Source organism: Melospiza georgiana, chromosome 7, assembly GCF_028018845.1.
Source record: "Melospiza georgiana isolate bMelGeo1 chromosome 7, bMelGeo1.pri, whole genome shotgun sequence".
NCBI lineage: Eukaryota > Metazoa > Chordata > Aves > Passeriformes > Passerellidae > Melospiza > Melospiza georgiana.
This window is the reverse complement of record NC_080436.1, coordinates 5233244-5260894: the sequence shown is the minus strand read 5'-3', so window position 1 is coordinate 5260894 and position 27651 is coordinate 5233244. Positions and strand designations below refer to the sequence as shown.

General features: G+C 45.7%; 1 protein-coding gene across 1 annotated transcript in view; it reads left to right on the top strand.

The window, feature by feature from the left end:
* Positions 1-27651, top strand: part of COL6A3 (collagen type VI alpha 3 chain) — a 57371-nt gene that overhangs the window by 1514 nt on the left and 28206 nt on the right. The window contains exons 2-9 of the mRNA XM_058028233.1: positions 7053-7200; positions 12451-13053; positions 16995-17597; positions 19821-20420; positions 21669-22235; positions 25001-25596; positions 26587-26593; positions 26765-27379. Of these exons, the coding sequence (XP_057884216.1) occupies positions 7113-7200; positions 12451-13053; positions 16995-17597; positions 19821-20420; positions 21669-22235; positions 25001-25596; positions 26587-26593; positions 26765-27379 (3679 nt within the window). The 5' untranslated portion in view covers positions 7053-7112. The remainder of the gene's footprint in view (positions 1-7052; positions 7201-12450; positions 13054-16994; positions 17598-19820; positions 20421-21668; positions 22236-25000; positions 25597-26586; positions 26594-26764; positions 27380-27651) is intronic.

Here is a 27651-nt window from a genome sequence, read left to right as displayed (position 1 = left end):
CCACGGTTCATTCATTCCCTCTCCAGTTTCCAGCACCCTCCCCAGTCCCCTTTCTGGTTTTTCAAACATCTCTACGACTTTCCATTCAAACTCAGTAACTTTCCCTGATGCCAGGGTGAGCTAAACCAGCCCCTGCTTTATTCCCACATGTCAAGGAGGGGGGAAAAATTAAAAAAAAAAAAAAATCACGTTCCTCCTCTACTTTTGCTACGTGCCTGTCCAGGAACAGGAGAGAACATCCTATTCCTTCCACCAGCGCAAGCTGTGGTAAGTGCACAGCCTTGCCAGCCTTGGATTGTGCTCCCCACAGGATTTGCAGCAGAGGGGTGAGCCTGCCCTGTGCTGGGCGTGCACGGCGCCGGGTGGCACTGTGTGCCTGCTCCCTGCCCTGAATCACAGCCAGCCTTACTTACCCCTCCACATGCCCATCACTTTTTCCACCTTTTTTAAGTGATCTGTGTTCCACATTAAGGAGCTGATTTGTTTGGGTGGGGAGGCTCCGGGAGGCTCTGGTTACTATACATAAAGAGTCATTGATCTTCAAGGGTGTTTCCTCTTTTTTTTTTTTTTTTTTTTATTTTAGCAAATACTCCCTTTCCTCTTATTAACGACTCTATTTTGGTCTCAGTCTTTGGATGGAGAAAACAACTGGATTTTAAGCCAACAGCATGCTTAGAAGGACAGCAATGAATATGTGATTCATATTAAATTCTAGCACCCAGGGAACTTGCCTGGGTAGGACATGGAAGCACCATAACTCTATTGCTTTGCTGAACACTGGTTTTAAAAAAATCAAAGCTCCAGTGGCTTGCAAAAGCAGGGAGATTTTTTTTTTCCATCCTTTCTGTCTTCTTTTTTTTTTTTTTTTTTAATGTCCAGGTCTGCCTTGGTAGGAATAAATTTTTTCAGGGGCAGCCCTCAACCCCACAAGCCTCACCTTCCCAGTAGCACTTGGCAGCAACATTTACACTTCAAAAGAGATGAGACAAATCTTAATGTCTCCACCTGGAGCCATGAATAAATCCAGGATCTGTCCTGTTCAGCCCATCCTGAGTCTCTAGAACCAGCTTTGCTTCTCCCAAGGGCTGTGGAACCAGGCAGAAAAGTGTTCTATTCTTCTGTGATGAAGGGGTGGACAGGCATGGGACACTTTTGTCCCTTGAAAAGGTGACCAAGCTTCTTTTTTTTTTTTTTTTTTTTTTTTTTTCACGGAAAAACTCATGGCATTCAGCCTCAGAATCCGGGAGTGGCTTTTGGCTAACGTTTTCCCCAGCTCAGGGAAATATGAGGGGGAATTCGTCCAGGCGAGAGAGGAGCATGCCTCGCCTCCAGAGGGCAATCTGCAGCTCCCTGGCTCCATCCACATCAGGAGTTTGGGAGCTGCTTCTCCCAGCTGCTCACTCCACAGCCATGACTGCAATCTTATCCCCACTGCTGGGGATGCAAAATAAATTTAGTTGTTCTGGGTGCCTGGTGTCCACTTCCAAGCCACTGGCAGGGCTTACAGCTGCTGTGGATGCAGCAGAGAGCAGCCAAGCCAAGGGAATTTGAGGCTGAGCAGTTTGGTTGGGAAAATCCCCTCAAAGCAAATGCTGGTGAAGGCAGAAACCTCTTTTTTTTCGGCTCTGACATCCCCGTGAGAGACTTCTGGAGAAATCTAGAGTATTCTCACAGCATCCTGCACCAGCTGTGGAATGATGCTTTGCTCTCCCAGTCCCCCTTTCAGAAAAGCTGTTGAGACCCAGCTGCAAATGCACCTCTTTTTCCATGAGAAAAGCACAATCCACCCCACAAGCACAAGGGAATTTAAGAGCTGCCATTGCTCCTCAGGTTTTTTAGTCAATATATTTTTTGGGGATGCTGCATGGCTGGGCAGGAAAACTGGAGCAGATATCCTGTGATTTGGGGTAGTGGGACATCCCAAATGTCCCTGGGCGTGCCAGCTGGGAAAGCTGCACAAGGCCAAGCCCAAATCCAGGCCATTTGTCCCCAGAAAATGTGCCAGCTGTGGCTCTGCCTACCATGCTTGCCATGCTCTGCTCCTTCCCAGAGGCTGCTCAGCTTTCCAGCAGGAATGTGTCACAGGAACAGGGAGATTATGGGAGCAAATGTCATAAATGCAATCACAAAATGGTTTGGGCTGGAAGGGACATTAAAAAGCATTTTGTTCCAGTCCCTTTCAACACTTGCAGGGATGGGGAAGCCACAACTTCTCTGGGAACTCTGTGCCAGGGCCTCAGCACCCTCACAGGGAAGAATTTCTTCCCATTATCCCATCTATTCTATCTTAACTACACTCTAGTGAAAAAACCCACCCCAACACAAGCAAACAAGAGCTTAGCAAGTGAATTTAAAACATCCACTCAAAGGAAAAAAAATATGTAAAAAGTCAAGTTTTATGCGCAGAGAAGTATGCAATATATGCAAAAAATAGCTGCTGGGGAAAATATTTAAGGAAATCACTTCATTGTGTCGGAGGTAGAAATGATTGCTTTTTGAGAGTAGTATTAGGAACAGATGTATTGCTTCTGATGAAATACTGTAATATTAAGAGGTCAGCACAGACTATATAAACTCTAGACAGACATAAAACTTTCAGATTATTGAAGGCTACAGGAGTTAATCTCTTAGCACATGAATCATGAAGAAATTGGCTCCCCAGGCTTTGGTGCTAACTTAATTCAGGAAAACTCTTTCCTCTCCTAAAGGAAAGGAGTCAGGTTTTTCAGCATATTTTTCCCAGCTTGAAATGGATATAGCAAAAGCTTCACCAGAGCTTTCACCCCACAGGACTGCAAGGAACTTTTCATTTAAAAAATGAAATAAATCCACAATTAAATTGCCTTGTTGAAAATACATTATTGAAAACGCAACAATGCCAGAGAATAAAGTTGCAACACAAATACTTACCTTAACCAAGTATTAAAATGATTTCACATCTCTGGTTTTATCATCCATCCTCTGCAAGCTGGTGCCACCTCCAGCTCCTGTGACTGGTGGTGATTTGGGACGCAAAGCAAGAACACATTGAGCAACGGAAATTACTTCTTGTGCCTCGCTGAGGCAAGCCAAGCAATAAAAATCACATTATTCATTGTTTCAAACCCACTTTTCTCACTGAGCCAGAGACTTAGACCACTCAAAACAGAGCTGAGTGGAGTTTTGGGTGAACTCCCCCATCCAAGGAAAGAAAATACAAATTACCCCCACCCACCCAACCCGCACTAAATTACCTTTGCAAAAAAAAGTTGCTGTCTTGCTGCATCTTCTTCTACAGGAAAATCATCTCCTTGCCCACCCCTTTCTGCAAGCACTGAACTCTTCCTCATTAGCTAATGAGGGGGCTATAAGAGAAAACCCTGCTCAGGAGCAACTCTTCTTAAAAGCTTCTATTTTCCTTAACTTGTCAGTCTCTAAGAGACATCCATCATTTCTTCCTGCAAGACTTTGCTGCCTTTTTCCTTCTGATGGCTAATCCTGGCTCCTGTGACTTTGGGATGGTTTTGTGTGATGCTAAAACTCATCTCTTGTTGATGGACAAGTCCCCCTGCTTGCACAGAACTATAAATACCGTGATGGGGGTCACAGAGAAAGCTGGAGATAGATCTGGAGTGCTCCTAAAAGAGAAAATGGGGAATGAGGTGAAATCCCTGGAGGTGTCCAAGGAACACCTGGATGTGGCACTCAGTGCTCTGGGCGGGGTGACAAGGTGAGAACCAGTCCCCGGGTTGGACTCGGACTTGGAGGTCTTTTCCAACCTAAGAAATTCTGTGGAAAATCTCAGCTTCCCACTGCTGTGGGAGTTCATGGGTGATCCTGTGGGCAGGGGGGATTCCACAGCCTCAGGGAGTTTCCCTTTTCCCTTTGGCTGCATCTCGTGGCTGTAAACAGGCTCCGAGCAGCTGCTCGACATTAAGACCAAAAAAGCCCCCAAATGTTTGCTTCAGTCCTGTCACTTTTTAGCCAGCAAGACATCAATTTTCACTGGTTTATCTTGGTGCTCTGCTCATCCCCAGCTGTTGTGTCTGAAGAGGGATTGGCTGCCAGCAGCTAATAAACAGGATGATAACATAACTTCCTGCATTTTGGGAAAGAAATATGAGCAGCTTTACAGCACACAATTACTTTAGTGGGCTGTTTTCCTTAGCACACATTTTATTTCATGTTCTCCATTCAGTTCTAGCAGCCTTTTCACTCTGTGACATCCCACCCTTAAGGGAAAGGGGGCTCCCAAGGTTTGTAGGTGCTTGTGGCTGAAGGAAAAGACAGAAGTGAGAGGGCTTGCAAAAGCTTACAAAGTTTTATTAACAAATTACACACTTGGCAAGGAATTGGGTGTGTTAATCACTGATCTCCCTGATTTCAGTATAAGCACGTGGCAGTGGCTTTTGGATAAAGGACAGAGTGAAAGGGAAAAGAGGGAGGGTGATGGATTAGAGAGGGAGAGATAGAGATTAAAGGAAGGGAGAGAGAGAGATCACCATTCCTGACTCCAGCATTGATCCAGCTGACAGGGTATCCAGGGGCACAGATGCACTTGGGCTACATGGCTGTACCTTTTATAGTTGCATTTCCCCCTCCCTGGAGAAAAATTCTCACTTTTTATGTAAATTAGCCAACAAGTTTTTCCTAGTTTTCCCATTTCTTGAAATGGGTCAAGGGGCTCCGGAGGCCTTCCTGCTTCTCAACACCGTCCCTGTGCTGTGCTTATCCTCCCTAGCCAGAATAAGGAAGTTTATCCCATAAAATGCTGCCCTATCTCCATGTGGCCTCTTCTCCAGCCACATCCTGCCCTTTCCCAGGGTGGGCTACTGCCAACAATCCTTGGTTGTTATCACCAGCAATCCTTGGTTGGCTGCACAGCTGTGAGGATTTGAGACGTACACATCTTGAATCAGAGAGCCATGGGATATCCTGAGCTGGAAGGAAGCCACAAGGATCATCTAAATCCAAGTCCTGGCCCTGCACAGGACACCCCAACAACCCCACCCTATGCCTGAGAGTGTTGTCCAGCACTTTGGGCTTTTCTAGGCTTCTATACAATCCCAAAGGATGCTGCAAGCGAATCCCACTCAAAAACTTGCAGCTCTTCCGTAAATTTCTTCCCAGAGGGAAGACTCTCCCATGGGGTTGGGTGGGTGGTTGTCATGAGCTTGGTGCTTTTTGCAGAAAAAAAAGGTCTAGGACCTACAGACCCTTCTGTGTTTGAAACTATTTTTTGGGTGAAACCATTATTTCTGGGAGCAAGATGCCCACCAGGGACACAATCCATCTGAGCAGGTTTGCTCCTGCTGGAGGCACTGGGAGGTTTGGCTTGCACTGGCACATCCAGGGGGATGGATGGCTGCCAGCTCACAAAGGTGATGGTTTAATCTCTTCAGGAATGACAGTGATACCTCTGGGCTGCTGCAGCTGCCTCTATAAACTGAGGGGTTGCCAATAATAGGGAAGACTTTGCCATGTCTTGATTAACATTGTGCGCTGGCTCTGGGGGCCTGTTCAATGTCTCTCCATTTATTATTATTATTATTATTATTATTATTATTATTATTATTATTATTATCATTATCATCATCATCATCATCATCATCATCATCATCATTACTATTACTATTACTATTACTATTACTATTACTATTACTATTACTATTACTATTACTATTACTATTATTTTGGGGAAAAGGCAGAGGAGAGCTTTTCCCGGACTCATGCTATAGGGCAGTCATAAATTCCACCTGGAGCACAGGAAAGACCAAATGCTGCAAATCTCTTCTCCCAAAAGAGGCCAGACCCCAGCCCAGCTGTGACACACAGGGAGCCAGAGGAAGTGTCAGGATCACATTGGATTTCAGGAAACCAGGTGGAAGTTGTTCCTTCCTTTCCACAGAGCTGCCCTCTGATATCCCTGAGGAGTGTCTCTACAGCAGAAGTGGGATTAGCTCCTTATGTCCAGATGTTCCCATATTCCCAACTCTTTCTTCTGTTTCCTGCCATACCATCAATAACCATCAGTGTAATTACCACAGTTTTCCTCAAAAATAATAGTTACTCTTCCCTTTAGCCCTTTTAGGCTCTTGTTTTGGTTGTAACTGTCTGGATTGATGGAATTGGCAAGGATGCTAACAAGAAAATGGAATCACTTTTTTTTTTTTCCCTTTTATGATGACCTGGTTAGCAGTTTGATGTATTGGAGTAACTTTTGGCTGATTTGAGTGATTGATCCCCTCTGGGGAACGAAAGGTATTAAATCACTGTGTTCCCTTTTGGGAGGATATTTTCCCAGTTAAGCAAGCCTTGCTGCTTTCTGCTCTGTGGGCTTGGAAATGAAGATTAAATAATAAATTGGTCATCTCTATGACAACAGAAACACAGCCTTCATGGCGGAGACGTTGTTTCAGAAGGCTTGCCAGGTGGATCACAGATAAGAAACTTGCTTAAATTATATTTTTGGCTCCAGAAGATAAAATATTATTCTTGGTGCCTTTCCAAAATATGATCAGCCCAGCGCAGGCTATTCCACAACCGGGGCTCTGAGCCTGGGGGAGTCCAAGGGCTTTTTGCTGTGCAGCCAGATCATGTGGCTCACTTGGGTCTAGAGTGCTTAAATTTCCATTTGTATGTTTGGGACAGCTGAAAAGGTGAGCTGAGGCAAGGGGGGATGTTCAGGGCAGTTATTGTGGTGTTTGGAAGAAATAAAGTGAGAAAAGGCAACAGCAAGAGGAAGTGTGTTGGCAGAGATGCATCAGCTGGTCATCCATGGATGGGGAGGGCAGGTGGGAGGCCACTGTGTATTTTGGTAGAGAAACCTAAGCATTTTCCTACGTATTACATATTGCCTGGGACAGCACAGGTAAAAAAAAAAAATCATCTAATTCCACAGAGGTGATTGAAGGTCAGTTATGTGAATTGTCACTCTACCCAGCAGCAAAGAAAATTTTCCTGCCAAAGTGCCACAAAAGCCTTGTAAAACCACATGGTTTGGCTTTTCTATGTTGTGCTTCATCTGGCCAGCACTGCTGCTATTTCTCACTCTCCCTGTTTTCCTCCCTCAGGTCTCACGTCAGGTGCTTTGAAACAAAAGAGAATAAAAGGAAAACTCCTAAAAGGGCAAAATGAGGAAACATCGGCATTTGCCCCTGGTGGCAATGTTCTGCCTCCTGCTCTCAGGCTTTGGCTCGGTTGGTGCTCAGCAGCAAGCAGGTAAGAGCCCAGGCTGCTTCACCTGACTTTGGCCCTGTACAAGCACTCCCTGGCACTGTTTGGTGTTTGACGTGCATGTCCGTGGGATGTTGTGGATGGATGTGTTCTGCTCCTCAGCTCCCACCTTGCTGAGGCTCCTTGGGACACGGGCCTTGGCCAACACTCACGGTGCCTCCCCAAGCATGACACTGGCTGGTGCTGTGCCATGGAGGATGCTCTGCAGGGCACCAGGGTGTGGGACCTGCACTCAGGGTGGTCCTGAGAGGGTCTTCTGGGCAGAGCTGTTCTGCCCTCCCTGCATGTGTAAAGGAGTTTTTAGCAGTGAGAAGAGCACTGCCACTGACCTGCAGAAAGGCTGTTTAGAGAGGTGGTGCTGGCGCCTTTGAGACCAGACCTGGTGTCACCAAGTGTGACAGCAGGAAAAATGCAGGAAACTCATGCCAGCACCCAGGCTGCTTAAACCAAGCTGTCCTTCCTTCCTTGAGCATTACCATGGAGCCAGCAAAAACCATGCAAGAGACACGGGCAGCTGGAGGCTGAATGAGCCTGAACTAACAGGTGGAGCTGCCAGTGTCTCTGTCTGGCTCAGGGCTGGTGTCCAAACCCATGGGTGAGAGTGTAGGAGGGCAGGAGCACCTCAGCTCCCTCTCTCTGGGCAGGGCAGGTGGCATGCTGTCCCCCAGCACCTGCGGGGCTCTGGTGGCTGCGTGGTTGTTCTCCAGCGCTTCTCATTTTGCTGCGGGCGATAAGGGGAAGCTGAGCTTCACTTTCACCGTGCCAAGGAGGCTGTTGGTTGTTTGGGTGAGGAGGAGGAGGAGGATGAGGAGGAGGCATGCTTGTGCTGACCGATAGAAAATCCTAAACCCCCATCTGTTTTTTTAAAGCTGTCAAAACCATTGCCGCGGCTGATATAATATTTCTAGTGGATTCCTCCTGGAGCGTTGGGAAGGAACACTTCCAACTCGTTCGAGAGTTTCTGTATGATGTTGTAAAGGCTTTAGATGTGGGAGGAAATGATTTTCGCTTTGCCCTGGTCCAGTTCAGCGGAAACCCCCGCACAGAGTTCCAGTTAAATACCTTCCCCTCCACCCAGGACGTCCTGTCCCATATTGCCAACATGACTTACGTGGGGGGAGGCGCCGAGCCCGGAAAAGGATTAGAGTACCTAATCGAGAAGCACCTCACTAAAGCTGCGGGAAGCAGAGCCAGTGAAGGCGTGCCCCAGGTTATTGTAGTGCTGACAGACGGACAGCCCCGGGGTGATGTGGCTCTGCCCTCATCTCTCCTTAACTCGGCCCGTGTAAACCTGTTTGCGGTCGGCGTTGAGGAGCCGGTGGAAGGGCAGTTGCGGGAAGTAGCGAGCGGACCCCTCGATGCGCACCGCTTCAACCTGGAGAATTTTACCGCTCTCCACGGCATAGTTGGGGACTTAGTGGCGAGTGTCCGCTCCTCCATGACTCCAGAAAAGGCTGGGGCCAAAGGACTGGTTAAAGACATCACAGGTAATGCCTGGCTGGCTGGTGGTATCTGCTGGCGCTGCGCTGTTTGGCATTGCCACTCTGGAGGGGCAAGACTGAGATGGACGTTCAGAGGTGTAAAAATAAAGGTTTGAAGTGTGTGGCCCCGTGTTTGCAGCTGCTGAGGTGCTGTTTGCAGACTGAGCCAGGGCTGCCAGGAGCCAGGGCAGGAATCCTTGAATGGGCAGTGGCACCTTGTGGCCATCCTCTGGCACATATGGCATGGAAGTTCAAGGGTAGGGAGCTCTGCAGAGTTAGCAAATTGCCATGTCCTGTTTACTTCTAAAGTGGGGAAACAGAGGGTGAGCACACCAGACCTGGTGGTGACCCTGACTGAAAATCCTGTGGAGACTGAGAAGGTTGCTGCTGGTTTCGGGACAGCATGATGGATGTCCCCTTAGAACCAGGTAGGGGGACAGGGAGATGTGCAGTGTGCCATTCCAGAAAGTCACACTCTTGGCCAGTGTGCCATTCTAGAAAGTCACATTCTTGGTGAAGACAGCAAAAGAAGCTGGGTGGGGAATTTCTCTGCTGAAAGCCCACCTCTGAGCTGTCCCTTAACCTCTCTCCTCATGCACCTGGAGAAGGTGTGTTGTTGAAAAGTCTTCTCTACAAGCCCATGGCTTCCACCTGCTGGAGCACTGGACCCTTCCCATAACTGAAACCTCCCTGCAAACCACGTTGGCTTCAATGGATCTGCACTGACTGCAACACAGGGCCCAATTTCCCTGAAAAAAAAAAAACCCCAAAACAATCTTCCTCTGTCCCTCCTCTGTTTATGAAATTCCAGCATGGCAAGAGCCTTCTGAGCAGCTTTGTTGTTTTTCAAAACAGAAGTCCTGGGGATCAAACCTTTCTTTTTATTCCTGAGGCTCCATCTGAAGGTCGAGAGCTTGTGGGGCGACGTAAGGCCACAGCAGTGTGATGAGGCAGTGTGACATTAATCCCCCTGTGTTGTCTTGCCTGATTAACCCTCACGCCAGTGCCACTGGGTGCTCTCCATCACTGCATGGCACCGAGCAACACCAAGAGGCCGTGCTCATGTGTGTTTTTTGTCGTGCAAAGCGCTTGACAGGGCAAATATCCAGGTCACAGGAAAGCCACAGGGGAGTAGCTGCCCCACAAACGCAACAAAAGGCTCTCCAGTGCTGAGGAGATGACACCAATATTGGTGGAAAATCAACCTGCTGGCAGCACTCTGGTGGCTGTTGGGCATCTTAGTCGTGAAGGAACCCAGTGAAATTCCCTGTTGAAATCAATTGGGAAATTGGTCTCTGGAAGCTGGCTGTCCTCCTCTGGGCCATGCCAGCAGGTAACCCCATTGAATGGAAACATCTGGAACCACAGACATTCCCTTAAAAGCTTTAAAGCCAAATTCCTGCTTTGTGTATTTTGTGCATTTACAAGTTTGTTTCTGATTAAAGGTATTTTTTGCAAGCATTTCCTTCCCATCCTATAACACAAATTTAAGTTAATCCTACTGTTGTAGTGTTGTCCCTGTGTGACTTGCATGGGTGATATACAGAGTATTGTTAAACATGGGAAAAGATGTTACAGGTCCTAAACCTTGGATGATAACAATGTGCAAAACATGGTACAAATATCTGCATAAGAGTTTAAAAAATAATTTATTCATCTGATTCCTACATGTGGCATTAAAATGTCTAAAACTGCCATTGATGCTATGTTAGAAAAGAGCCCTAATATGAAATGGAAGTGTAAAAAAGCCCCAGTCCTGTAGTGGTTCTAGTAAAGAGAACCAGAACTGCTGGTCTGTGGCAGTCCCTGGAGCTGACTCACGTAAGTACAACAGTCAGCCCCGAGTTTGCCCTGAAGTATTTGTTAAATCTGACCTGTCTGTCTCATCTGACCCTCCTCGCTTAGTTGTGTAACCAGCATGCTTTTTATTTGTTCTCCACACCAGCTTGTTCCATAAATGTGCACTGAAGTACAAGGGATTTTTTACAGTGATGACAAATTATCCAACGCATCTGTTTCATATCTATTTTCTCTTCCGTGGGAGCAACCCATTAGTGCCTGGAATCTTGTTCCTCCAAAAAAGATATCCAGGATTATCTAAAGCATCCCTGGGTAAAACCACTGTGAGGTTTCCCTTTCATTTTTACGATGAAATGGAATGTGTACATCCCAACTGATAATGGCTCAGTAAAACCAAGCCTAAGCAGCCCTAAATTTTGCCTCCATGGAAAAATAAATCCTGGAGCTCCTTGAAATTCTGTACCCTGGTGATTTCCTCTGAGCCAACACTGGCCATTGAGTTGGCCCAGGGGAGTGATGGTGACTTGGACAGCTTCTCCTTTGTCACTGGAATTGCAGCATTATCTTAATCTCCTGGTTTATGAAAACATGTACTAGAAACACAACTAAATTGGCAATAAATAAATATTTTACTGGCAGTGCTGATTAATAGCAAAGATCTCAAGTTTATTCCTAGCCTTGCTAAACCACACGCCAGCTTTGCTGTTGGTTTCACCTTTGGCTTTCCAAAGTTGAGAGCTGACAGAGAGATTTCCGAATGTTCCTTGTCAGCCATTTGCAAATAGTCTGAAATTTGAGTTCTTAATGTGAGTGGAGAGTACCAGCATGGAAACATCTGAGCATGCTTTGGGGTTTTTCCCCCCACTCCTCTTTTTTGCATGCATAGAGCTCTTGATGATGTTGATGGTAACATTAGTTGAGCAAAAGGAGTAAGAGCAGACACCAGGGCATTTTGGGTCTCAAAAATACTGCCATTCAAAACCAGGTTCAAACCATGTGCAAGCTTTGTTTGATGTGTGTATATCTCAGCAAATGTTGTGATCATCTGGGTAGGGTCAAACAACTAGAGTTGGATAATTTTGTCATGACTGATGTCATCACCCTATTTTAACCTGATTCTGCATTCCTTGATTGAATACCCAGATTCCATATGAAAAGTACAGACCAGACCCCTCTGGCAATGATCAACCCGTCTTTGTGCAAAATGTTTAAAGTGACGCAATTTTTGCGTGGCCTGGGTTGAGAACTGTGTGGGTCAGCCTGCTAGAGACATAACTTCAGGTGGATGCTGGCGACTGGTAAAAGAGTTACAGTCAAGGAAAAGTAATGATAACCTTTTCAATTGTTTCTAACAAATGTGTTTTAAATAATATTTATTCATGGTGGGAGAAGCCCATAGATTCAGCTTCTGTGTTTAACCAGCAAAAGAGCAGAATCGTGACAGAGAAGCTGAAATTTTCCCTGCATCCAGTAAATGCTGGCTTTTTTCCTTCCAAAAAATAGAAGGCAGCAATGATGAAAACCTCCTCACCCTCTACCTTCACCGTGAATTGCCACCAAATTCCACCTTTTTCTTTTTGCTCTGTCTAAATATTTGGACAGTACAGGCCACTGATGGAATGTACCTAGATTTCCAAAAACTGTATTTTGCTGAGGTTTCTCCTTGCATGCCAGTAATGCTGACCCCATGTTACTACAGCCACTGGCTCGTGTTGTGTCCACTCAAGCCCGCCCTTGATGGGCTGTGGATGCTGCTGGGAAGGGCTTGAGAGCTCATATTCAATCAGAATGCAGAACTAAGAGGCAAAAGTCATCTCCTCAGTGATCATGTTGTTTTGTTTTCTCATTTTCGTGTTTCTCACTGGTTTTCCAAGAAACATGTCAGAACACTGTTACAACTGCATGTAATCACCCATTTTAATGCTTTCACCTTTTGCATTTCTTTTTTTTAAAGCTCAAGAGTCCGCTGACCTAATTTTCCTTATTGACGGATCAAACAACATCGGAGGTGTCAATTTTCCAGCCATACGCGATTTCCTTGTAAATTTGATTGAGACCCTCAGAGTTGGAGCTCAGCAGATACACATTGGGGTGGTGCAGTATAGTGATCAACCCAGAACCGAGTTCTCTTTGAGCAGCTACTCCACAAAGGCGGATGTCCTGGATGCCGTGAAGGCACTCGGATTCCGCGGGGGCGAGGAGGCGAACACCGGTGCGGCACTGGAGTTCGTGGTGGAGAACCTCTTCACCCAGGCGGGAGGCAGCAGGATAGAGGAAGCGGTGCCTCAGATTTTAGTGCTGATAAGTGGTGGAGAGTCTAGTGATGATATCCGAGAGGGCTTGTTAGCGGTGAAGCAAGCTGGTATATTTTCGTTTAGCATTGGGGTCCTGAATGCTGACAGTGCAGAGCTGCAGCAGATTGCTACTGATGGAAGCTTCGCCTATACTGCCCTGGATATCCGTAACCTTGATGCTCTTCAAGAATTATTACTGCCCAACATTGTTGGAGTGGCCCAAAGACTCATTTTGTTAGCGGCCCCAACCATTGTGACTGAAGGTATGTATGCCTTTCTAGACCCTTGCATTTCGGTGAATCCATGAATGATTAAGCTTTTGCACAATTTACAAGCATATTTAAAGCTTTAATTATTCTTTTTTTTTTTTTTTTTTTCAATTAATCTCTCTGGTCTGGTTATGGAGAAGCAGTGTTTCTGTGCAGAAACTCACTAACCCACTGAGTTATCTCTCAAAAACCATGAGATCTTGTTGCAATAACTGGCATGATATATGGGGTGTTTTAAAAGACAGGAGCAGAGTATAAAAAAAAGGAGTATAATAAAAAAACTCACATAATCCTTATTGAGGTATCTAAGCACCCTGGGAGTAAACACTGCAGCACTGCCAGTTGTAAAAATATTTATGCCATGTAAGCTTACATTATATGTCAGTTGGAAGTGTCATGACCATAAAATGTGGCTAAGGAAGGCATCAGGAATGCTAAATGGATCCCTATGTACCAGAGTTGAAATTATCTCCTTGCTAAAACAGTAAAATTCTACAACTCACTGAAGCTCTGGGCTGCTCTTGGTAAAAGGGTGGCATTCCTGTTTGTTGAACTTAAAAATCTGAACAGCCCTTCGTTCTTCTGAGTGAAATCCCTACTTTTGATCCATCATCTAAGTTTACTGTTTCCATGAGGCTGTGGGAATTAAAAATGCAGGTGTTAATATTCCACTTAGGTTACTTTGTCACCCATAAGTCCCATTTGCATTATTTCTGGACTAGCATCAGCTCAGGTGTGGTAGAATAATGAATATCTGGATTTATGGGGCTAATAGGTGACTTATGAAAGACACAACATGCCATATTGCAGAGGCCCCTGGAAGGGGCCAGCCTGGAGCTGCTGCACTTAATTAACAGGATGCTTAACGCAAGCAGCACTTGTGGGATCCCCTTGTCAGTCTGGAGTTCTGTACACACTGTTCCTCATAGTGTATGTTGACATATAAAACTGCATTCCAGATGTCTTTGCTGATCCATGCCTAAACATGGTTGCTGTCCTGTGGCTCAAATCAAAGGGAGGAATTTGCCTTAAAGATCATTTTATGACCTTGCCTTGATTATTCCAGGAAAGAACATGAAGAACTTCTTGTAGCACCCTACAAGAGCCATATTTAGCCAAATAATATGAAGTCAGCATGTGTAGCTAAAATGTGAATACTGGGATCCATGCAACTCAGTGGAAAATCTCTCTTTCCTCTTGTCTGATTTTTAACAGTTTGAATGGTAAAATTAAAAAATTTTGGTACCTTTTTTTTTCATCTCCACTTGTATATTTTTCACTTCAAGTTCCAGCTCATTTGTGGAAGGTGCTAGGTCAGCCTGCACAGTTACATACAGATGGATGTTAAATGGGGAAGTAGATTATTTCCAAAGGATCTTTAGGGAATTTCCTTCCCCTGACACCCATGGAAATAAATTTTGACTGGTTTGCTTGATTGACATCGACAACTTGGAAGGCTGCAGTGCAAAGCAGTTTGGGAGACACTGCAGCCCAAAAGGGATGCCAAACCCTCTGAGGTGCCAAGTGCTCCTATGAAGTGCTGAAGTCATCTCGCTTCACTTTAGCTTGCCATCTGTTCATCCTGGGCTGAAGGGGTGTTCCAAAGTGGCTTTCTGCTCCTTCACCCGCTGGGGAACCTGGATGATGGAGTTAGATGAGGAGCTTCACCAGACAGCTGACATGGCAACGAGGATGGAACTATGCAGGGCTGGGTTCAGCGCTGACACCCTCCAACTTTCCCAGCTTTGAGAGTCAAAGATACAGTGCTTTGATCCCAAATCCTTTGAAATTCTTGGGAGGCTTGCCATCAGATTTACAGGGCTTTGGATTAAACCCTATGAGATGTGCACAGCCCTGCTCAAAGGCTTTTGCATTAATTGTGTCCATGCAAACCATAACTGTGGGTTGTTTCTTCCTGTGTGTTTTGGGTTTGATTCTTGCATTCCTCTGAGGGAAAAGTACTGCAGGATTTGAGAGCTGCAACAGGAATGAGAAGCTGAGAGAACTCTTCCTTCCCAGCCTCCCTCATCTTTCCAAAGCCCCTTTGATGTTTCCCCCAAAAGTCAAAAGTTTTCAGGCTCTCCACTTTTGTGTTTCTAGCTGCTGGGATGTGCTTTGGACATTTCTCCTGGGTCACACAAAGCAGAGATTTCAGCCCTTGCTATCCATTTGGAAAGTTTCCTGTTTTCAGCCCTCTCCTCCTTGGAGTAACTGAGGAGGAAAAAAATCTGCCTGGAGGGATCAATTCTGGAAATCATGGCTCCGGGAAAGGGATCATTTACACAAACCCTCGTTGCTTTGTGTGTAGCTCTGTTCTGACAGCCTGGGCAGCCAGTTGCAGACCACTGTCAGCTCACTTGAGGTTGTGGCTTGAGGAGGGCACCACCACGTTTGCTTTGTGCATGTCCTCATCATTTTATGCCTGACAGCACCATGGCAGGCAATTTTAAACTTCCATTTTTTACAATTGGTGCCTTATTATACTATTTCTAGCATGACTCCATGAGAGGGGTATTTGCAAAGATGCTGCAAGGCTGGCAGATCTTTCAGGATCTGGGGGCAGAGGGGCAGCTGAGTCACAAATGTCAGCCCCAGCTCCAAGTCACCCCTCGGGGCAGCCCAGTCTCGTGGCACTCACCCCTAGTGAGAAACCTGACAGCACCCAGCCTTTGGGAGCACGGCTATCCATGGCCAGCTGGTGGCTGGCCAAGGAGGACTGCAGCCAAAGTTTTGTTCTTTGTTGAAATCCAAAGTAAACAGACTCCATGCAGAGGAGCCCTGATGGGCTGGGGGCTGCTTTGCTCCATCCAGGCAGGGCAAGGCAATGTTTGCTACCGCTTGCCCTAGGGGTGTGAGATCCCCGTGGGAGCAGGCAGTAAGCCTGGGAGGCGATGAACCTGCCTCCTTGGATCCTGAACCCATCTCAGGAGCCCTTAGATGGGTGGGTGATCTAAGGATACCCCAAATCTAACATAACACCATGATTCATCGTGCTCCAGCATTACTTGGAAGCAGCACAAAGTTTCCTTTCTCACGTCAATAGCATGAAATCAGGGAGGTGATGATGTGAGAGGATTTGTCTAAAAGATGGTATCAAGGTTAGGCATCATGATAATCATGTATAATGCTGTTATCACAATCATTTTGGTCTTGTTAATATCTACCTTTTAAGAAAATATATTTGCTGTATTAAATATCACGATGCTTTGGTTCCAATGCCACAAAACAGGGTTTTTTTCCTCCCTGACTATATCTTTCTTCAAACTTAGCAAGGGCACTGGAAAGTTGGTTGTGCCTTTTCTGTGTCCTGTGCCATCATCAATAATAAAGTTTTGGAAGTTACAAGCCAGGAAACCTGTTTGTTAAAGACATGGCCACCAGAACATAATCCAGCTCATCCATGACTGGGCCAGCCGTGCCAAGAAATAACAAACTTATTTTTGTTAGAAAAGGAATAAGATTTAGGATGCAAAGACCCAAAATCCAGGTATGTTGAGTAGGTGGAGACTACTTGTGTCATTGTTCTCAGGAACCTAATCCTTCTCACACCAAACCACCACCATTAAGGTGGTTCCTCTGCAGATGGAAGGAGCATAACCTGCTTATTTTATCTCATGTGCCCTCTGAGTGCCTAGATTTTTCCTTCCTGCTTTCCATTTATGCTTTGACATGTACATATATTTTAATATTCAAGTGTGTAAAAAAATCACAGTTTTCACAACTCTCCAAATCTTTGGTGTTTTAGAAAGGGGAAACAGTCAGATTTACTATTAGTCCTCTGCTGGAGTCTAAAAAAGTAATCTAGGCCTTTTTAAAGGCGTTGAGAGTAACAGTACTCCACGTAAACAGGACGTCTTGAACATTGCTGAGCTGTTGGCACAGAACTGATGCAGAGTGTTTTGAAGGCTAACATGATGTTCATGTGTTACTTGCAGTGATTGAAGTGAACAAGAAGGATATAGTCTTCCTGATAGATGGCTCAACTGCTTTGGGGGCCGCCCCCTTTAACGCAATCCGTGATTTCGTTGCCAAAATTGTCCAAAGGCTGGAGGTTGGACCCGACCTGATCCAAGTGGCCGTGGCACAGTACGCAGACACTGTGAAGCCAGAGTTTTATTTTAACACCTACCAGACCAGGAAGGATGTGATGGCCAATGTGAGGAAGATGAAGCTCATGGGTGGCACGACACTCAATACTGGCTCAGCACTGGACTTTGTGAGGACCAACTTCTTCACCAGTGCTGCTGGGTGCCGGGTGGAGGAAGGGGTGCTCCCCATGCTGGTGCTCATCACTGGGGGTAAGTCCAGGGATGCTGTTGACCAAGCTGCAGCAGAGCTGAAGAGGAACAGGATAGTGACCCTTGCCGTTGGGTCGAGAAACGCTGACCTGGCAGAGCTTCAAGAAATTGCTCATGAACAAGATTTTGTGTTCAACCCGAACGACTTCCGCCTCCAGTTCATGCAAGCCATTCTTCCTGAAGTACTGTCACCTATCCGGACACTCTCTGGAGGACTGCTCGTCCCAGAGCCACCCTCAGGTAATTACAGGCCTTTTTCTAATTAAGGAGGTGTGGTTTATAAGTTTGCCAATTCTTATTCTGTGACATGTACAGATAATGGGGAAAACCATACCAAATGCATGTTCCAGCATGGGTAAATGTGAGTGCATGAACAGGTCAGTGAACTCAGTAGCATGGTTGTTGTTACAGATTTATGGTTCCTTCCTAGAGATTTTTGTCCTGTTCTCATTTTGTCACCAACATTTAAAGGCCTGGATGATGTGGAAGATGTGCTTTAGTAGTTAGGTACCCAAATTGTTCAGTGGAGGGCTTTGCTCCTCTTAGGGTTTGTGTAGCCTATGAATGGGAAACCTGTGAGCGTTAAAGTCTCTTCCTCAGTTTGGGAATTACCCATAGTGGGTGTTTGCTCAGGAAAGTAGAGGTTTCTTTGGAGTGTAAAAACAGAAGCCAGTTTGTTTGTGGAGATGTTCAGAGCTAACGTTGGACGGAAACTCATCCTTTAAGAACATATTTCATTTTCTTATTATTTACTCAGCTCAAGCCCCAAGAGGCACGCAAAGATGTTTCAGAGTTGATTTTCATTTAATCTGCTTGGAAGATGATCCAAAGCTCCACAAAGTCAGTGGACTCTTTTTAGTTGTCCTTGCCATTGACATCAGTAGACTTTGGAAGAAGCCAACTGATAGGGTCACGGCTTTTGAGGAAGTTCCCCCTGCATTTCAAGAGTTGTTTTAGGTGCACAAAGATTTTATATCAAATTTATCAGGATTTCTTCACAATACAGATGCTTGAGGTGAAATCCATGTTGCACTAGACCATATTTGAGCCTTGTATTTTTGTCTCATGGCATGTGAGCATTAGAAAACCAGGATTTCTTCCAGCCCCCAGTAAGATCAATAGTGAGGTTCCCACTGGCTTAAGTAGCTGTTGAATTGTGTCCATCTTTTTTCTAGTTTCTCACGTAATTTAAAATTATAAACCGCAGTGGAAAAGAAACAGAATGTTTGGAAAGAATCCTGAAAGAATTAAAGCATGTGTCTGATTTACATGAAAAGAAGACATTTTGAAATCAGTTTGCCAATACTTGTCCTTAATGAAGATGAATATCACAGGACCTATAATTTAATAAGCTTTGTTTTAGAGTGTGTCTCCAGCTAATACAGTTTTGCATGGCTATACACCAATGCTGATGTGCTTATTTTTCAATGTAAATTAAAAATGTTCCTGTGTTTTCTTGTTCTTCGAAAGTCATTCATGCAGCTTCTCTATTTTTCCAGTACTTTTTTTGTGCTTACAGCTATTCACACACACAATAAGCAAGGGATCGTATCCTGCCCCTACAAATTATTATTGGTAGCAACAAAACTGATTTTGACACTGGCCAGTTTTAACTGGCTATTGTCTCATCATGGGCCTCGAATGGCACTTTTCTGGGAAAAATTTAAAATACAGAAAGCCAAGACAATCTGTAAAATCTGAGAGCAATCCCTGTATTCCGAAGAGCCCTTTATTTCCTTTTTGTTCTGAATAGCTCAGTATTTATATATTTTATATACAGGACAGCAAGCTTACAGGGACAAGGCAAGCTAGAGGGTGGATGAATCTAGCCAGAAATGCTTTAAACATAAATATAATGGGCAGAATTAGCAATGGGCATAAATAAATTCTTGAATAATTCATTTGGAGGAAGGCATCTGGGGGGATGTCTTGGATGACATCAGTTCTCCAAGATTTTATTTAAAAGGTTGGCATTCTGGTCTGTAATCTGGACATGTTTAGAGCAAAAAAAGAGCACAGGGTGATGACCCTGTGGTGTCTTTGGGGTGTAGACCTACATCCTGGAGCTCAGATGCCTGGAGATAGCTCAGGAAGGATTTAACCTTAAAAATGGAACTAAGAGCTGCCAAAAGTGGGAAATTTCTCCCCCTTCAACCTCCGCAAAACAGATGTCTGTAACAACAGACAGTAAAGTGCAGCGCTCAAGTAGGCAGGTATCCTCAGGTAGCTGTTGAGCCTGACATTTAAAAGGGTTGCTGATCCTTCCCTGCTCAATTCAGTCATTTCCAGCAAGGCCCTTGTTACTTCTGTGCTGATCACACCTTTGCTCCTCTCTCTCTCTCTCCACCCTAACACGGTCCACATGCGTGTACGGCATATGCTGCATGCACACATGATAAAAATACAATTTTCCATTTTTCGTTTTGTGCCATGTCTCATGTTGTTTTCTGTGCTCTACCGCAGTTCAAGTAACCAAAAGGGATATCATCTTTCTTTTGGACGGATCACTCAACGTCGGAAATGCCAACTTCCCCTTTGTGCGGGACTTTGTGGCCGCCCTAGTTAACTACCTTGATGTCGGCAGCGACAAAACGCGAGTGGGCTTAGTGCAATTTAGCGACACCCCCCAAACCGAGTTCTCCCTGTACTCCTACCAGACCAAAGCTGACATAATCCAGCGCCTGGGGCAGCTGAGGCCCAGGGGGGGCTCGGTGCTCAACACCGGCTCCGCGCTGAACTTTGTGCTCTCGAGTCACTTCACGGAGGCCGGTGGGAGCAGGATAAATGAACAAGTGCCCCAGGTGCTGGTCCTGGTGGCGGCAGGGAGCTCTGCCGATCCCTTCCTCCAAGTTTCCAATGAATTAGCTCGGGCCGGAGTGCTGACCTTTGCTGTGGGCGTTAGGAATGCGGATAAGGCAGAACTTGAGCAGATTGCCTTTAATCCAAGAATGGTGTATTTTGTGGATGATTTCAGTGCCCTGGCAGCTTTACCCCAGGAGTTAAATAAGCCCATAACAACATATGTTAGTGGAGGTGTGGAAGAGGTTCCACTCGCCCCAACAGGTAATGCCTACCTTCCTGCATGCTGACTGCATGAAGTTGATCTTGTTTAAGTGAATTTCTTGTTTCCACAGTACAAGTGTCCAAGACCTGAGTCATCAAAGTGGCAATGGCTGTGCTTAACTTGATGATCTTTAAGGTCCCTTCCAAACCAAACCATTCTGTGATTCTATGAATACATGGCTTGACACTGGCAGCACTTAATTTTGTTCAAGTCATTGCTACCACACCTTAAAAGCACAGTTTTAAGTCTTTTGGTAGGTCAGGACCAAAGGAGGACCTGAGTGAGTCTCTGCCCACCAGTCACTGGCTCTGGTGTTCCCTTGCTGTTCCCGTAAGAGGGCCACAACCTGTAAATGCATCATGTGCACTAAATCAGGCAATGGGAGCATGAGATTTTGACCACAAGAAGTGGCGTGGAAAAGTTAAAATCATGCCAAAGAGCACACAGGAGCAGAGGTCTAGCCAGGAACAGGTGGACAAATCCATCCCCACTTGGTCAAAGTGATGTTATCAGGCTGTCACAGAGGCTGGATTTGATTCCAGAAATTCAAAGCTATCCTCCAATATTAAACCCAAAGGCTTTTGGCAAGTTTAACCCTTTTTAAGCAGGTCTTTTCTCACAAATTCCATTATTATGGCTATGTGCCCAGGAAGACCTAGGAACAACTGGGATGGGTTAGTATGGAAAGGAGACCATTAAGATTAATGTGAAAGTACAAGAGGCTTGGGTTTGCCTTTGGTATTCAATGAGATCTAAAGGGCATCAAACTGAAACAGGTGAAAGGCCTTTATGGATTTAGATGCTCCTTGTGATGCAAATGGGAGAAGATCCAGAAAATGCTTTGTGTCTATGTGCATGAACTGTCTATTTGTTGTCTACTGAGCCTTTCAATAGGAAAAAAACCCCAACCAATCCTCCTCTGCTGCTTTACTTCATGTCTGTATTGTCAACATATTGCTAGAGCTTAAACATCACTGAACCAGCCAATTCATGATGTGATACAATATATGATATTTCTGTCTGGTGCCTGAATTTATTGAGTCTTAGGATAGACATGTGCTTGCTTTCCCTTCTTCCTCAGATGCTGTATAGTTCTGCAGACTTTGAATACTTTGGTAAATAAGAATACTGAAAGAATGAAACCCAGCTAACTTGCAGACAATTTTCTAGGATGGCATACGAGAAGAAAAACCCTTTCATTTCTTTTTTTCCCTCCCCTCCCCTTTTCATTTGTGAATTTATTCTAGAAAGCAAGAAGGATGTTTTATTCCTGATTGATGGCTCAGCCAACCTCTTGGGCATCTTCCCTGCCGTCCGGGATTTTGTACACAAAGTAATTTCTGACCTGAACGTGGGTCCCGACGCCACGCGAGTCGCCGTCGCGCAGTTCAGCGACACCATCCAAATTGAATTTGACTTTGACGACTACTCATCCAAACAAGATATGCTTACCAAAGTGAAAAGGATGAAGATTAAAACTGGGAAGCAGCTGAACATCGGAGCTGCACTCGATGAGGCTGTAAGGAGGCTGTTTGTGAGGGAAGGTGGAAGCAGGATCGAAGAAGGGGTTCCTCAGTTTTTGGTCCTCCTCGTTGCTGGGAGATCGACCGACAATGTGGAGGATCCATCAGATGTTCTGAAGCATGCTGGAGTGGTAACCTTTGGTATCAGGGCCAAAAATGCTGACCCTGTAGAGCTGGAAAGGATTGTTTACGCCCCACAATTCCTTCTGAACGTCGAATCCCTCCAGCGGATTTCAGAGCTTCAGCCAAGCATAGTCAACCTGCTGAGAACAGTCCAGCTTCAGCCAGCAGGTACAGGGAGCCTCGGGGTTTCCAAGAGACTGAAAGACATGGCTTACATGCCCTGCTCAATTGGTAACTGGAGCATCTGGGTCTGGTGGTGTTTAAAATGATTGTGTAGAAACTGCTGTTGTACTTGGAGTTTCCTCTGCTCACACTCTGATCCGGCAAAGCATTAAGTGCCAAACCAAATTTTGATGATGAGTGGGGAAAATGCTTTTGTTCAGCTGCAAGAGCTGTAGCTGATGCTGTTTCCAGTGTGTAGAACACAGGACAAACCTGAAATAACAGGACATTGTTGCCCCAGAGATGTTGCAATAATTGATGTGCAATGCTGGGTGAGAGATAAAAGAAGCAAATACTGGCTTGTCTCAATTTCTCTTTCCATCTTCCCTCTTCTGGAGGAGTGGATTCCAGCACACTGGATTCACTCTTGCTCTGCTATCTCTTCCAGGATATGATGGCAGTTTCTACATTTTCTACATACACACCAATAAATCAGATGCTCTTGACTCAGTTACCATTCAAACTCAGTAGATGAGATGGATTCATTGAAGAATAATTTTTAAAAGGTCTTCAAAAGAATTACATGGCCACAACAACAAATTCACACTGCAGTACTGGAAATCATGCATGTCCAGCTGTGTGATTTCCTGAGGCAGCCCTAACTGAAGCATTAGCTCGTCTCCCAACAGGAGATGGAAACAAGGAAAAGTGTGATAACGTCCATCTCTTCTCTTCCTAAGGGGGCAGATGGACTTAGAATCATAGAAACATGAGAAAGAAATAGGGCTGGAAGGAATCTCGGGGTGCCATCTGCTACACGCCCTTGTCCCCAGCAGGATCTTTCTGTCCAGAACTGTATGACATTGATCTAATCTGTTCTGGAAACCCTTTGGGGGAGACTTCCCAGATTCCATAGCCAATCTGCTCAGTTGCTTTTTTCACGTCACACTTCTGTCTCTCTAGTCACAGTTCAAGTCTTCTACATCTCCTTCAACCTGAGGAGGACACAGATGTCAGCTTGCTCCCTAATGTTCATCTTTTCATCTCCTTTAGATAGATGAAAATATTTTAGATTTTTCTGCAGCCTTTTCATCTACTTTAGGCTTGACATGTAGGTCTTGTTTCGGTCCTTGTGTACTATCTGTGTACCCAGGTCATTCAATCCTTCCTTGTAGGTCTTGTAGGTTTTCTTCTACATTTTCACCCTTGCCTCCCCAACATCAGCCTGCTCCAAATGTTCAGAGCGTGACAACGGCATCCCCTGGTCATCTCTTACCCCATCCTTTCCATGAGGATTCATGACCCTTCCCATATTTGTGCAGCTTCTGTCTCTTGTCTCTTGCAAGACTTGTGCAATCAGAGCTCTTGAATTCCGTCCTCCCTTTTAAAACCATTTCTGTCTTGTCCAGACCCGTTTGGAATTCCTTTGGCCACCAAGGACTATTAATAATTGTGCTATTTGCTCAGGGACAGCAGTATCCACCCAGTTTTCCTAGTATTCTTGGCTAAAAGACATCCATTCCATAGGAGCAACTGTATTCTTTTCCTTCTTTACATTTTTTTATCTTCTTATTTTATCTTATCTTTATCTTATTTTTCTTCTTTACTTTTTTTCTTCTTTATCTGCTACACAGGGATTTTTAATAGGACTTTGCCATTGTTCCTGAACTTTAGAGGAAGTATATGAAACTGGGAAACACCAGGCAATGTCTGTTCCCTCTTCCCACCTATATTAATATTCCTCTCCTCTGCAGGTTTCCAGCAATCCTCTTAAGAAATATATTTGATCTGAAGTCTGCATTAAGAGTTCAACTGCCCTTGTTAACTCTTTACATGGCTAAGCATTCATAAGTAGATAATTAATATTTTCTTCAGAGGGGCAGATCGTGCTCCTGCTTGTCCCACTCGACCTTGCTCTAAGCAAGCCAAGAGTACTTTTTGGGATGTCATCCAGCAGTTGCTGTGTTTGAGAGGCAGTGATGTTTTCTGCTTGGCCTAGCCAAAACTTTGCAATTCTATTGGTCAATAGGATAACAGGTCAAAGTTCTCTGATCTTTGACACTTCATGGTCTTGATTTTGAGATTTTTTTGTTTGTTTCTTTGTGGTTTTTGTTTGTTTGGGTTTGTTTTTTTTTTTGAGAAGAAGTGTCTGGCCGCAATTAGCATGTTTTTTTCCTGCCTGAAGATAGTAAAGAAAAAAAACCCCCAGAGATCAGTATCTAGCATTTTAGAAGAGCATTTCAGCATTTTCAGCTGGACGTCCACTCCAGCAATTTCTTAATTTCTTTTCAGAAATATTTATTTCTAAGTTCAGAAAAGCTTTTCTCTCCCTCTCTTCACCATCTCCCTGTGAGCACTCCCTGTATGCCATTTCATCCAGGAACTCTTTGTTTCTTGGGAACATTATATCCCTGGCTCCTGTTGCATGCTGCAAAGTCAAATGCCAGCTTCCCATGGCCCTTGGGAGCTCAGGTAGGAGATGGCACCCAGAAATCCCTTGGCACCCCATTTCCCATGGGTCTGTGATTCTATGACTTGGTGGGTAAGGCACGGAATGCACTGCACTCCAATTTCCACCGGCTTTCACCCATCTGCCCCCTCAGCAGGGGTTGCATCCAGTGGCAAAGGAACCGAACCACCTTTCCTGACACCTCGCCCTCCCCTCCCCGAGCTTTATTCTCCTTGGGTTCAATGTACGAGGAGAACATTAACCACTGCAAAAGAGAATCTCACTTCTCGTCCCCCATTCCCTTACTTGTCTCAAACTGTAGTTGAGAGAGGTGAGAAGAAGGATGTGGTGTTTCTGATCGATGGCTCGGACGGTGTCAGAAGAGGTTTCCCTCTCCTGAAGACGTTTGTCCAAAGAGTTGTGGAGAGCCTGGACATCGGCCGCGACAAGGTGCGCGTGGCCGTGGCGCAGTACAGCAACACCATCCAGCCCGAGTTCCTGCTGGACACCCACGAGGACAAAGCAGATCTCATCAGTGCCATCCAGCAGCTGAAGCTCATGGGAGGGTCTCCTCTGAACACAGGGGCAGCCCTTGACTATCTCATCAAGAACGTGTTCACGGTGTCAAGCGGCAGCAGGATAGCGGAGGGCGTCCCGCAGTTCCTGATCCTGCTGACTGCTGACCGGTCCCAGGACGATGTCAGGAGGCCCTCAGTGGTCCTGAAGACAAGCGGCACGGTGCCCTTTGGCATTGGGATTGGAAATGCTGACCTCACAGAGCTGCAGACCATTTCCTTCCTCCCAGATTTTGCTATCTCTGTGCCGGACTTCAGCCAGCTGGACTCAGTGCAGCAGGTCGTCTCCAACAGAGTCATCCGGCTGACCAAGCAAGAGATACAATCTCTGGCTCCTGACCTGGTTTTCACATCACCCAGCCCAGGTGAGAAGATGTTTGTGTCTGCACCGAGAGCCAGTGGCAAAATATGATGTTTAGAAACATCATGGCTGCAACACAAACTGAGAAAAGCAAAGATGGTCATGGCTAAGACTCCAATTCTGAATTCTAGAATTCAGAATTAGATAGAATTCTGTCATGGTCTCCCTGTTGGTGCACTCAGGGTTGGTAGGAGCTATGCAGTTAAACTGAGCCACCTTTAAGCCCAGCCCCTCAAGGTGGTCCATGCTGCATTCACGTGGAAGACCCACAAAGTGAATGTTATCACCTTAATCTTATTTTAAGTGGATGGATTTTAAGTCCGTGCGGTTCCTTCTGGAATGGAAATTGTGTCCTTTAGATGCTACAGGGGCACCTTCACACCAATAAAAATCAAGGTCAGCTTTCTGCTAAATGTAAGACATGCTGATTTTTCCTACTTTTGCCTCCCTCATTCACTGGGGAAAGGGAAATTGGAGGCAGGCATCAGGAGAAGGATCAGATCTTAAATTTCTGGTCTCCCTTGGAATGAAATCCAGCCAGCATATGCCTGGGATGAAGAGTATCTACCCCAGAGAAGTCCCTTAGAAATTCGCTGTCCTACTCTGTTCATTCCCTTCTAAACCAGACCACTTTCCTCCATCCCCATTTATCAGTGTGATGTTCTGTGATAATTCAGGCTCTGAATTACCTGAATTACCACTGCAGAAAATACTTTTTAGGAATCAAAAAATCCTCCTGGAAAGGCAGAAGCTGAGAGAATAATAGGATTGAATCTTTCCTAGAGGGCAAAGCCAAAGAAGGAGGGGTCGTTCTGAATGTAAAGCAATTTGCCCTGAGTAAGGACTACCACCAAGCTACATTTTCTTGGGTGGAGATCTCACAAGGAATTACTGTTCCTGGTGTCCTATTGCTCCCTCTCACTTCCTTTGCTCTGGAATCTACTGTTCTTACACCCCCTGGGATGTGCCTAGCAGCCTGGTCGTGTCTCTGGGTTGAACCCAGAGCTTCCTGCTGAGGCTCCTAGGAGTTATCCCAGGCAGGGAAAACAAGGAGCACCATCCCCATGGCCAGAGGCATGGGTTTAGTGGTGTAGATGATGAGCTTAGCTGCTCTCCATGAGCAATTCCTGGTGCTTCTTCCTGACCAAAGCCTTCTCTCCAGCAGCGGGCGTGAAGAGGGACATCGTGTTCCTGGTTGACGGCTCCCGCTACGCCGCCCAGGAGTTCTACCTCGTCCGTGACCTCATCGGGAGGATCGTCAACAACCTGGACGTGGGCATCGACACCACCAGGATCTCGGTGGTGCAGTTCAGCGAGCACCCCCACGTGGAGTTCCTGCTCAACACCCACTCCACCAAGGACGAGGTGCAGAGCGCCGTGAGGCAGCTGCGGTCCAAAGGCGGCCAGCTGGTGAACGTGGGGGAGGCCCTGGAGTTTGTGGCCAAGACCATCTTCACCCGGCCCTCCGGGAGCCGCATCGAGGAGGGCGTCCCGCAGTTCCTGGTCATCCTCTCCTCCCGCAAGTCTGACGACGACTTTGAGTACCCATCCCTCCAAGTCAAGCAAGTGGGGGTGGCACCTATGATGATAGCCAAGAACGTGGATACTGAGGAGATGATACAGATTTCCCTCAGCCCTGAATATGTATTCCAAGTCTCCAGCTTCCAGGAGCTGCCCAGCCTCGAGCAGAAGCTGCTGACTCCAATTGAAACCCTGACTGTGGACCAAATCAGGCGGCTGCTGGGAGATGTGCAGCCCCCCATAGGTAAGACACTGGCTCTGTCTGGGCTGCCACTCAAACAAATGTTGCCCAAAAGACCTTCTCTTTAAGTCAAGATTTTCCTTAGTTAAAACCAAAGTGATAGCACATGTACAATTTTAGAAAGAAAGCTTTAGACAGATGGCAGTTCTACCCAAGTACCTAAATACATTATAGCCTATGATTTTCAAGTCAAGTACTTTAAACATGACACCTGTTTGGGTCAATTTCAATTCAAATACACAATGTATGCTATTGCCTGTTCTCGCTTAGCAGCT